The 12,797-nt window shown below is 47.8% G+C and overlaps 1 protein-coding gene across 2 annotated transcripts in view; it reads right to left on the reverse strand.

Moving 5' to 3' along the window:
- LOC138467450 (zinc finger protein 583-like) overlaps positions 1-12,797 on the reverse strand; it is a 371,930-nt gene that overhangs the window by 209,407 nt on the left and 149,726 nt on the right. For both annotated transcript variants that reach the window (XM_069607451.1, XM_069607452.1), the window contains exon 4: positions 4,011-4,124. In XM_069607451.1, coding sequence (XP_069463552.1) covers positions 4,011-4,124 — 114 coding nt within the window. The remainder of the gene's footprint in view (positions 1-4,010; positions 4,125-12,797) is intronic.

The raw sequence follows: 12,797 nt of genomic DNA on the forward strand, positions 1-12,797 counted from the left end.
AAGGAGACAAGGAGTAGGAAAAGATGGAGGAGGGAGAGACGGAGAGAGACTGAGAGGAGAAAGAAAGAGAAAACACAGGAGGAAGAGAGGAAAAGAGCAAGCACTATGAAGCAGCAGATGGGTGAAATGTCCTTTAACTGGAGAAGGGCCCAAATAAACGTGAAAAACAAACTCTCTTCTAAAGGCCAAGTTAAGACTACAGAAGAGTCTCCATAGTCAAGCCCTATGTTGAGGGGGTTGTTGCCGAAATCCAAGAGGAGGGGAAAGTCGAAATACCCTGGGATCCAACTACTCATACAGAGTCTGATGCCTGATCCTGTCAGAAATCCTGAGTGTGTCAGGTAATGCTTGGAAGCCAACCTTCGGAGGACCAATGAGAGCCTGCGACAACCCTACATCCTAACACGAATGACAAGTGCCAAGAAAGAATTGTTGGAGTTGCTATATAATCACAAAGACGGTTTTGAACAGCCAAGAGAGGTAGTCCTGAGTTAAGGGAGTGAGGTGAAGGACTGAGGAACACAGTCCAAGGGTGCAGAGAATAAGATAGGAACCCGGTCTTGGTATTTAGGTTCTAAAAAAGTCAATAGACCGAATTCCGAGTAGGGCGCAAAGGGATACCGGGCACCATTAAGGACATTGGTGCCGGTAATCTCTTTGTGCCCTACAACGAGGTCCCTTTGGGGATCCCGCTAAGGCCGCCTGGTTTTACCAGGCAGCCTTAGCAGGAGCAAATAACAGTACCGCAAATTGCGCCATTAGCGCCATGGCTGCCTCCAATCTCGGAATGAGGCCCAATGGATGATTTACAATTCAGAATTGTGTTTGGGTGGTAGCAAGAATAATAATACCTATATATTAAGATTCAATGAAAAAACTTAGTTAAGGGGACGTTATGGTTAAGTTGAACTAATAAAAACCTATGAAATTCAATGGAAAAACGTTGTTACAGGGACGTTATGGTTACAGGTAAAACCGAAAAACCTCAGAAATCCACCAGTTATGATACGCTAAGCAACCATAACTCGCGCCACCACCGTGCAGTGAGATGTCATTGATTACATCACTGATGACATCACATGTGAAATTCATTTTGATGAAAAGTCCCTACAAGGGGTTGTGTTTATAATGTTGGTAACAAGATGTAAGGGGTGATTGTGTAATGTTAAACATGTAATAACTAGCTAACAATTACTTACAACACACTTGTGCTAGTACAAACAATACATATGAAGACCCACAATGCATAAAAATCAGAGGCGCATACAGGGAAACTAAAGCAAGGAAGAAAGAAAAACAGCATCATCAGACAATGTTAATAGCATTAAAGTTTATCTTCATGTATACAAATGAATTGTGTGTGAATTGCGCTATTGCCCCATTTATATGCACCATGAGCTGAGACCAAACCCCAAGGAAAGTACTTTAAGAACATATGACAAGGTTAACGTCTGGATATACAGCACCTTTTGAATGTTAATATTTTGAATGTCAGTGAACAAAACCACCTAGCCTAGATAGTTCAGTGAAGAAAAATAAGTGAGCCAGATATGTGATGCCATCATCGATGACATTTGTGATGTCATCTTTGATGTCCTGGGTGTTAGTCCTAGCACTGCACGTGGTGGCGCGTGTTATGGTTGCTTAGCTTACCATAACTGGGGAATTTGAGGTTTTTCAGTTTTACCTGTAACCATAACGTCCCTGTAACAATGTTATTAAATTGCACGAAATTCAATGGAAAAAGTGCAACTTAACCATAAGGTCCCCTTAACTATGTTTTTTCATTGAATTTCATAGGTTTTTACTAGTGCAACTTAACCATACCGTCCCTTTAACAAAGTTTTTTCATTGAATTTCATAGGTTTTTATTAATGCAACTTAACGATAAAGTTCCTTTAACAAAACTTTTTCATTGAATTGTGTAGGTTTTTTTGGTGCAACTTAACCATAACGTCTCTATAACAAAGTATTTTTTCAGAGAATTACCTGTGTATGCTATTTTCCTACAACTTATTAATATCATACTTACCCCAATATAGCAACATTTGTGTCCAATTTTTAACAATTCTATACTTGTTCCACTGTTTTTGCTTCCATCAACGTTCGCGAACGTCTGATTTCACTGTGGATCTTCCGGACAGTGCCACATGACCATACACCATACATAGACTCAATACGTTTTTCCAACATTTCCATTAGCTTTGTCTGTGTGCGCCCTGATGCCTGCGGGCTTCGGCATGTTATAAATAAATAAATTACGAGAGCCCCAGACATTATATTCCGTTGCAGCCCCTGCAATGGCGGATAAAGGCCATTAGCACCCATGGTTCCCAAAGTGAGAACCCGGGGTGCTAAAAAATTGATTTTTCTTCCAGCGTCCCGCTGTAGGAAGGAAAATCCTTTTCCAAGATGGCCACCATGGAAAAAGAAGGTGGGGCTCAGTACAGAGCCCCTCCACCCTTTCCATGGCAGCCTGCAGAAGGCGAAGTCAAAACCCTATGACCATATTACCACAAGCACATTTTCTTTCCCTTTCAAACCTATCCTACTTTCAAATATTTATCACAATGCCGGTCCAAGGTGGACATGGCCACTTTAACACAATTTTTCATCCCTCGTAGTCAAGGCCAGTATCCAGATTGTCCTTGTCATGACCTTACACCATTGCCCGGACAATCTGGCCACTGCCCATGGCCACAGGCTATACATCAGTCACCAAATGTATATCACTATTTTCTGTACCTACATAATGACACTTGTCAAAAAATAAAACACAGGCACGTTTGCAAAACCATGCTTTCAGTCAATGCCAATGCTCCTTACATGAGTTTATTTGAAATCCGCCCATGTTTTTTTTTTAAAGTGTGAAAATGTATGTGCATACAATACTCATAACATAGCCGCCAACTTGACAAAATCCATTCAGACTTTACACAAACATTCAAGGTTGGGTCTATAATCTTTCTGAAAACGTTTGTCATCCATCTAATTTAGCCTCCTCTTGAGAAAATCCCACCATACTTTACAAAATCACTTATATCTAGATTTAAAATCATCTTTCAGAATTTTGTGCAGCTTCGTCAAATGGCACCACATTTATAAGCCTTTACAATATTTTGGGACCCCCCCTCTAATTTCGCCCCCACTTCACTGAATCCCACCAACTTTGCAAAGCCTTTCAGTACCAGGTCTAGAATATAATTCCAATATTTCATGCCGTTTCATTGAGTGGTGACAAAGTTATAAGCCAACCAAGAACTGATCCCGAACATCTGAAGTGTCCCCGAACTTCACAGGACTGTTTGCGACCCCTTCGGACCGTTCGCAGACTTTTACGGTGAAAAACACCTGTTTTGTGGCTTCTTATGGCCTTATCACATCCCATCCACATCACCCCTCATCTCCCCAGAGATTTATTGATAAGTTTGACAAGTGTAATGTGTTTTTTTATGTTTTTACCGCCATGTCTGTGGACATCCGCCAAAGTCCGTGAATCCAACATGGCGGGCGTTCCCAAAAATCTGACACACTTCACGCTTTTCACCATCCAATTAGTGGACATGTCTGATGTCCACGGACATCACATCACCTCTAAGCCAATTGGATATCTGACCGCAGACCAAACAGGGAAATGGGTCCACGGACCGAACCCAGATATCCGTAATTTTTTTGGACCTACTTTTTGTTAGTTTTAAAAAAAACTGCTGCATGGTTTTACACCAAATTTACCAAAGCACGCGTTCGGGAACAAGCTCACCAAACTTAGCAAAATAATTCAGAGCGGGCCATGTACTTTTCTTGCAAAGTTTGGTGAGGATTCGTCCAGGGGGAACGAAGTTATAAGCCGCTCCAAAGTGCTCTTCCTACAAGATGAGCAGCTTAACCATAATTACACGGCCGCTACAGCGGGCCGTGTCATACTGCCTTCGAGCAGTGTCTTTATTCCACGGCTTTGAAAGTACATTTATTTTATTTGAACAGCCCAGCCGCTCTGTCATTTTTCTCACCTGAGTGGAGATATTCATTGCTTTCCTCTGTGTGTGCAGCCAGTGAATCTGTCAGATATTCGGTTTGCTTTCCGTGTATTGTAAATACTATATCAGAATGTTCAGTCGATCCACCTGAAATTACAGAAAGAGGTCTTAGGACTTACACTCTTGAATTACATAGTGTAGCTTTGCATATTTTTTTTTTCATAGTCCTAGTAACTTCACTCTTTTCCCCGTTATAAAACAGGAAGTATTTCCTGCGTAAATTTTATATTTGGAGAAAACAAAAGACTTTCAGGCTGTTTCCATGGCACCAAAATAGACATTTTAAATAAGGTGTGCAAAAAATAAACAAAACGTATAAACCAGTACAGTAAAAATAAAAACAATTCACGTAAGTGTTCTGAGTTGCACTGATTAATAGAAGGGTTCTATGTCTTTCTAACAGCAATCAATGAATGTCTTTGCTACTCGGCCAGACAATGGTCACGCTGAGCTCCTCCATTCAAAATGGGAGTCCTGCCTTAGCCCCTTCCTTTCTCCCCCGCCCACCCAACAACTTCCCACTCGCCGATGCCAAATTCCACCTAGCCTTTTGTCCTATGGTGGGTCCCCACCTTCATGCCCATGCCTGGTCTTGACAGCACATCAGTCGTCTTGGCACAGGAGACAGTGGGAAAATGAGACCACTTCTGATGTTGTCGTCTCCATGGGGATGGACTCTGGAGGGCTCTTTGGCATGTCCCTCAACCTTGACTGAAAGGGGCTCTCAAACCCTCCCCCCGCCCACCCCCTTTGACAGGCCAGGAAATACAGTACAACAACGGTTGTTAAGTGGGGTGAAGGTAAGCACAGTTGGGGAGGAGGTGCAAGTAGATCTAGGTCACCTGGCCCAAGCCCCACCCACCTGTCAATCACCTTAAATGGTTGGCTCCTTACTGCTTTGCCCCCTTTTCCCCTACTTAAGCAGCTCTCCAGCCTCTTTTCCTATGCCATTGGCGAGCAGGTGCAATTGGCTCTAGGACACCTGGATTAAGCCTCACCCACCTTCTTAGCCCTGCCTCTTCCTTTCTGCTCTTAACTCTTAGATCGAGGGAGTTTCTTGCCCGGGCATCCGACTTGAAGTGCTGACAAAAAAAAGGGCAATTCCCGTTTGGACCTGTTAGAACTGGAAGGACCCAGGGCCCGAACCCCTGCTCTGACAACAGGTAAGCATGAAATGACATGTATTTTCTCCCTCCATACCCATAGGCTAATCCCTTCAACGTTCACAACACGGAAGTTGATGCTCGCCAACGTCCACTCATCTATCACCCATGCAGCAGACAACACCAACCTCACCACTACAGACAACCTCGATGCCATCTACATCACTGAGATCTGGCTGACACCACCTCCACCCACATCCCAGATGTCCTCGTCTCAGGCGGCTACAGCATCCAACACAGAGACTGGCCGAACAAGACAGGCGGAAGCACTCAACGCCACCTCTCAGCCACCATCGACGGCACGTGCCTCTGACAAAAAGCACCTCCAAACCGAAAGCGTCAGCACGCTGGTACACACAAGAACTCAACCTCAGCAGAAGAGTAATCAGGAAACAAAAGAAAACCTGGCCCCTCTCCAGGACCGCATCTGACCTGGCGCTCCTCAAGGAACTCTGAGCAACCCGTACCAACAACTAATCAACACAGTTAAGGCCCCTTACAATCAGAATACCATAGCGGAAGCTGACACCAAAAGCAGAGCCCTCTTCAAAGCAGTCAAGCACTGCGTCAACCCGCTATCTGACAAACTGGCCTGTCACCTGCTACAAAGGCAATACCGACTCTGTCCTCACCAAGAAGACAGTCCACATTCAAGCTCGTGTCCCTGCGGCATCTAACAACTCGGCCGAACTCTTTAAAATCTGCAAGGAGCTGGCCACCCCTACTGCAGTCTCTACCCCTCCTGTTGCCTCCCAGGCTCTTTGCAATGCCCTTGCCTCTCACTTCATTAAAAAAAACAGGACATCCTGTCCATCCTCTCCACCCCCACTCCTCCTCTCCCCTCTCCATCTGTGCTTGCTGACCCTCCTTTAGCCACCCCCTCCCACCATCCTTCTCATTGAGGCCATCTACAAATCAGGATTCTTTCAACTTCGAGTGTTTTCGCAAGGTTTTGCTGTTTCTTCCTGTCCGATTTAGGCCTTTAGTTACAGCCTCTTTAGTCCTAAGTCGGCTGGACTACTGCCATGTTTGATGCATTCTTGTTGTTAAACTGTAATGCGCCTTGGATTAAGGCGCTATATAAATACAATAAACACAAATACAAATATAATAAGCTTTCTATATCCTGTCTGGCAAAGACCAGTATGTGTCAACTTTATATTATTTTAAAAAGACAGTCCTGCAATTCTATTCCTAAATTGTAGATTGTTACATAATGCATGGTTAGAGTATTGATACTTTAAAACAATGCATCATTTCCATGCTTTACGGTAAAGTTCAGGTTAGTGTATCTAAATGTCATTGTGTCAACTATATTTCATTTTGTTGGGGAAGATGCATCATATTGACGAGTGAACACTTTTGAAAATGTACACAATTAAGTGCTTTTGATGGCAAATCTAGTTTGGTACCCTGCAGGTTGCATACATCTTGGAACTAGTGCTCAACTCATGAGCGACCCCATACTCGCTTACATTCTATATTATTACCCAGTTGCTTTATACCAGGTACCCTGAAATTGAGATGACCACAAACTACAATATTTCATCTAGTTTGCTCAGTTCTCTGCCTGCTACGCAATCCACTCTGCTTAGTCCCTTTCTTTCCTCTTTGATAATAAATACAAAAAGTGAACTAGATGCTTACGAAAAGTAGTGATCAATAGTTCCATCCAATCTTAACATCTACAGAACTATTGCAATATCAAACACTGTAGTTAGCCCTCAGAGCTCGCTTTGCTTTATGATAATAGTTGCATTACATATTACCAACTGCAGGAGACAGCTGGCCAAACTATTTTCAGAGCTTTTTTATCATATCTATTTATTTGTGTCCATTCATGCAGCTAACCTTTCATATTTAGAGACACTCAACTGTGGCTCGCAAAGTCGTATTGTTGAGTAAAATTTTATGAAGGGAGAGTAGCATTTGCAAGAAATGCTTGAAACATTTATGTAACATTTACTTTGCAGTAACAAACTTTCCACTGTGCATGGCTGGCCTCTGGGTGGCAGCAGTGTGCCAAACAAATCGGGTTTGTAGTGAAACGCACCACTGTACACAAATCACATTCTAAATTTGTTGTCCTCTATCCTAATGGGTCGAGTGCATTTCTCTTAGGTTGAATAGGGAAACTAAGTTACCTGACCCTGCAGGTCTAGCAGAATTTTAAAGAATTTGCGATGCCTGTCTCCTATAGCTAATGTCTTATTTCAGTGGTAAGCAAAACTGCTGTATTGTTGCTCATTTCATATCTTGGGCACAAATAACTTCTGGCAACATTGACAATATTAGTACAAAATCGCTAAACAAATGGGACTGTTTGCTAATCAAAAAAAATCTAATTAGCAAACTCTGCTAATCAATTTTTTAAAACTAATTTATGCCTTGATAGGTGTAGATCAGCTTCAAGATCAAGAGCCTATGCAAGAAACTTTTTCACAAAATCATATGTGCAATTCATTTCTTTTCAGCAATACACCAAATATCATTTTAAGTTCAATCAAATTAAGGGGGGCGCTGTTGAGCAGCCCGAAAATGGCCGCTTAGCTGTGGAGCTCCGTGCGGCTTGGACACCTAATCCGGCAGCATCAGCGGATAACACTGCCCTTTCTGCTTGCCGCCAGCCTGGATTGTAGCTGACACCGAGCTACAGGTACTGCTGTCTTCCCGACCGGAATCAGGCTCTGGGGGCCCCGCTGGGCCGTGTGGAAGTTTTTTGGCCTGTGGCCTGATTCGCGCCGCAGTGTTTCCTGAGAGGGCCGGCGTGCCCCGCCTCCGGCGGTGCACTGCGGCTTCCCCAGTGGCTGTTCCTGCGGCCCCGGCGGACCAGTGAGACGCCCCAGCGGGTGCCGGCCCCTGCTCCGCCCTCCCACGTTGACACTAGAGGCATCGCAGCCTTCCGTCTCCCGGGCGGCCGCACGATCCAGCGACCTCACCACTCGTGTTGGTGACGCGGGGCGGCTTCACCGCGGGTGCCGGACCGCACCTGTGGCCAGGTGAGGAGTTGGGTTGGGCGGGGACCGGGCCTCCCATTGTTGCTGCTGCTCCCAGTCCTGGTGCCTCCTCACACGGCCCGCCCGCTCCGCGCCGCCGCCTGCTCCGGGGGATGGTCGAATCGTGTATGTGGCGTGACAGCGGAGGCCCCTAGCCCAGTGCAGGGCTGTCGGGGGGGGGGCGTCTGGGCGCCTACAGATGACAGAGGCCCCCCCCCCCCCCGACGGCCCTGCACTGGGCTGGGGGCCTCCGCTGTCACGCTGCATACACGATTCGACCGTCCCCCTGGGGGCGCGGCATTCCGCACCACTTTTGGCGCCGGGTCCTGGGCGCTGGGCCTGCCTGGCTCGGGTGGGTGCCCTCAGGTGTCACAATTTGGCAGGGATCGACCCTGGCCTTGCGCCGGCAGTGAGACACTCTACATTGACCATCCTGCATGTTCTCTTTGGCCTAAATTCACAGCGTCAGGGCCCTACAGCGGCTTCCTTTGGCCTAGGCACCTCCCACGAGTGATACCTGGACTGCATATACTTCCCCGCCTGCCTCACACGCAGATCCAAGGGCCATCTGGATAGTGATCAACCTAGTACGTCCCCAGCCCATCTTCACTCCTGCTCGACCACAGCAGCCTGCTGCATCTGGAAAGTGTTCCCCACTATTGCGCCCCGGCACGTTACTTTGAACTGGGCCTGCCTGTCGGGTCATTCCCCACCACAAGTGCTATGCCTAACAAATCTAGAGGAATGAACAAGATGGGCGCCATGGACAAGTATGCAAGAGCGGCTCCACGCACGGACCGGGACGCCGGGGCATCCGTCCCGGACGAGCCTGAGTCTGAGCCCCCTCTGATACACCAGCCCCGGATCTCACTGCCATGATGGAGTCAATGGCCAAGAACTTTGCCTCATTTCACGAGAAGTTGGACGACATAAATGCCAATGTCGCCTCTCTAAAATCACTGGTTGACCAGGCGGGAACACGGATAACCGAGGCGGAAAATAGAATTGGCGCTAATGAAGACCAGCTTCAGACCCTGCAGGGCACTGTGGCCACCCTGTCCCGCGACATGAAGTTGGTGAAATCTAAGTGTGATGATCTCGAGTCCCGCTCGCGTAGAAACAATCTTCGCATAATTGGGGTCCCCGAGAATGCCCTGAATGGACGCATGGAGCTGGCAATTGAAAATATGCTTAAAGACATACTGGGGAACCCTGCATTTTCACCCTTCTTTATGGTGGAACGGGCTCACCGAGCTCTGTCCCCGTGTCCCAGGCCAGGGGACCTCCCCAGGCCCATCATCGCCAGGATTCTCAATTATAGAGATCGGGACCTCATTTTACACCTGTCTCGCGAGAAAGGAGACCTACGCCTTGACTCCAAAACCATCCGGATATTTCCTGACTTCTCGGTGGCTGTGCAACAAGAGAGACGTCAATTTCTGGGTGTCAAGAAACTTCTACGGGAGCGCAATGTCCCATACGCCATTCTCTTCCTCGCCAGGCTTAAGATCACCTTCAAAGAGAAGCTGTTTTGCTTTACGGTGCCTGAAGAGGATGTCAAATTCATAGTCACAAATACCGCTGCTTGTTCCTAACGTCAATCCGATGGCAGATGACTAATTGCAGCTTACCCAGTTTCATTACTATATGTTCATCACTGCTTGTTCCTCATGTGTTGATAGCAATACAAGCCGCTAGACTCACAGGTGAACACATACTGACTACTGGGCTGAATACATATGCATGGTTCATATATGTTGTATTAGACACCGCTAGTTATCTGATGTTATGAATGATTCTTATAGAGCCCACCACACGGCAACGGCGCACCCCACTGCGATTGCATTGTTTACCTTCTTTGATTTGGAATTGGGTGATGGCCCCGGTTGGGCCTTTGGGCCGGCGGGCTCATGTTGTGCACCGCCTGTTGTCCCCCTTTTCGCAGGACTTGTTTGTATTTTTGGGTGGGGAGAGGGGGGGGGGTAACGCTGCCTGCTTGGATGAGGTGGTGCGGGAGGGGGGGTGTTAAGGGTTGTTCGCGTGTTAAGGAAAAAGGCAGAGGTGGATTGGCAGACCACAGTGCATCGTGGGGCCCCGGCGAGGGCTTCCCCCGCCCTGGTTTTACCTTGCGACACAATTGGTGGGATGTTACCTAGGTTACTGACATGCCAGTGGCAATAATGTCCTGGAACGTGTGGGTCCTGAGCAATTACACCAAGGCCCGTAAAATCATGGCATACGCCAACAGACACGGCTGTAAAATATTGCTTCTGCAAGAAACTCACTCAATGGGACCCTTGATCAAAAGTATAGCCCCAACCTGGGGTCCTCACAGATATTTTACCTCTTACTTCACGCGCGCCAGACGGGTGGTGACAATGATCCATAAAGCTCTCAAGTTTGTTCTCCACAAGAGTTATGTAGACTCTGAGGGGAGATACACGGTATTGCACTGTGACATAGCCAACAGGGAGTACTTGTTGGTGAATACTTACGGCCCTAATGTTGACTCTCCTGAATTTGTTGAACAGGTGGTATCCATCTTGCTAGGATACGTTGGGGTACAGATCATTTGGGGGGGGGAAGTGACATGAACGTTATATTAGACACCACAATGGATAGGACGGGCACGGCCCCTAGGTCCCTGTCCGGCGCAGCGCGTAGATTGCTCACCCACATGGCGACACTTCACATTCATGACGCATGGAGGGCACTACACCCGCAAGCGCGAGAGTTCACTTACTATTCCTCTGTGCATGATAGCTCGTCTAGGATAGACTTGTTTTTATTGTCCGGTTCATTGCTGGGCAGGGTAGCGGAGTCGCGGATACTAGCGCGCACATTGTCAGATCACTCACCTATTCTGATAACATTAGACCTGGGAACTCTCGCCCCTACAATCAACACATGGCGTTTCAAATCATCTGCCCTGCAGGACATTGTATTTTTAAATAGGACATTCTCGCCGACATTCAGACCTATTTCGAACACAATACTCCCCAGTCGGGACCCAATGGGACGCTTTCAAAGCCTTCATCAGGGGTGCATCCATTTCTAGAGAATCAGGAGTCCTCAAAACTATCAGAGCCGCCCTGTCCCGCGCGGAAACTAAGTTGCGGGACTTGGAACGTGCCCACCCGGCCTCATTTGACCCGAGCATCCTCTCCCAGATCAGTGAGGAGCTCAAAACCTTTAACGAACTAGCCTCCAGGGAAGACAGTACTTCAGCCGCCCACAGGCAGCTCGGGGGTATGGCGAGGGGGACAAACCCGGGAGGACACTGGCTGCGCTGGCGAGGGGGGAGTGGGGCCAATCCCAAATAACCTGCATCAAGAACGGACAGGGTGTCACACAGTGGTCTGACCAGCACATCCTCGACACCTTCACAGACTTCTACTCAGACCTATATTCCCAGCCCCCCCAAACATAGCGACTCCCAGATGCGAGAGCTCCTGGAACGGATTCCCACCACCTGTGTCTCCCCTGCCACGAGGGACCTATTAGATTCCCCCTTCACACTGAATGAAATAGTGGAGGCGATATCCAGTCTCCCTAAAGGAAAGGCGCCGGGCCCCGATAGGGTTAACAGCTGAATTTTATCAAGAGCACGTTGCAATCTTGGCCCCCGAGTTGCTTGGGGTATGGAATGAATCGCTCAGGCTTGGCTCCCTTACCCAGTCATTACGGGAAGCCGTCATCACGGTACTGCTTAAGCCTGGTAAACCTAGTGATGAATGCGGCTCCTATCGGCCCCTGTCGTTGATGAATCTGGATACAAACGTTTTTGCTAAGGTGATCGCCGCCCGTTTCCTGCCTGTCATGGCCTTCATGGTGCATGATGACCAGTCGGGCTTTGTCCCCGGGAGATCCACGTCACACAATATCAGAAGGCTCCTGAACGTCATGGCACGCATCGACTAGGGTGTGAGTGCGGTAGCAGTCACCCTGAATGCTCAGAAGGCCTTCGACATGGTGTCCTGGAGGTACATAGGGCTCGTCCTGGAGACCATGGGCATTGGACCCAGGATGATCGTGTACATCAAACTGCTATACACCTCCCCGGGGGCCAGGGTCCGAGTTAACTCCCAGATCTCACCTCTGTTCCCTCTCTTCAGAGGCACCCGCCAGGGATGCCCGTTCTCCCCGATCCGGTTTCCCCTCGCCATCGAGCCTATGGCAGATTACGTTAGGGAACACCACTCACGCAAAGGGATACGGCTGCAGGATTCTCCTGAAATTCTCTCTCTCTACGCGGATGATGTGTAGCTGTTTGTAAGAGACCCCAATACCCATCTTGATCCAATCCCCCGGGACATCACCCTTATCGGCACTTACTCTGGTTTCACAATCAATTATACCAAATCTGAACTCCTCCCTCTCACAAACTCCACAGCACAACCGGCCACCGAGTACCCCCTCCGCTGGTCCCCCGACGGGATTAAATACCTGGGTATCCATGTGTCCCTGACTAACAACTACCGGGCCGCTGCAGAACTGGCCCGAGGCCAAGATGGCGCGTTGGCGTTCTCTCCCGATATCTTTAGCTGCGAGACTGTCACTAGTGAAAATGATACTGCTTCCTAAACTGCTCTATATATTTA

Source organism: Ambystoma mexicanum, chromosome 4q, assembly GCF_040938575.1.
Source record: "Ambystoma mexicanum isolate Mex_15411 chromosome 4q, UKY_AmexF1_1, whole genome shotgun sequence".
NCBI classification, from domain to species: domain Eukaryota; kingdom Metazoa; phylum Chordata; class Amphibia; order Caudata; family Ambystomatidae; genus Ambystoma; species Ambystoma mexicanum.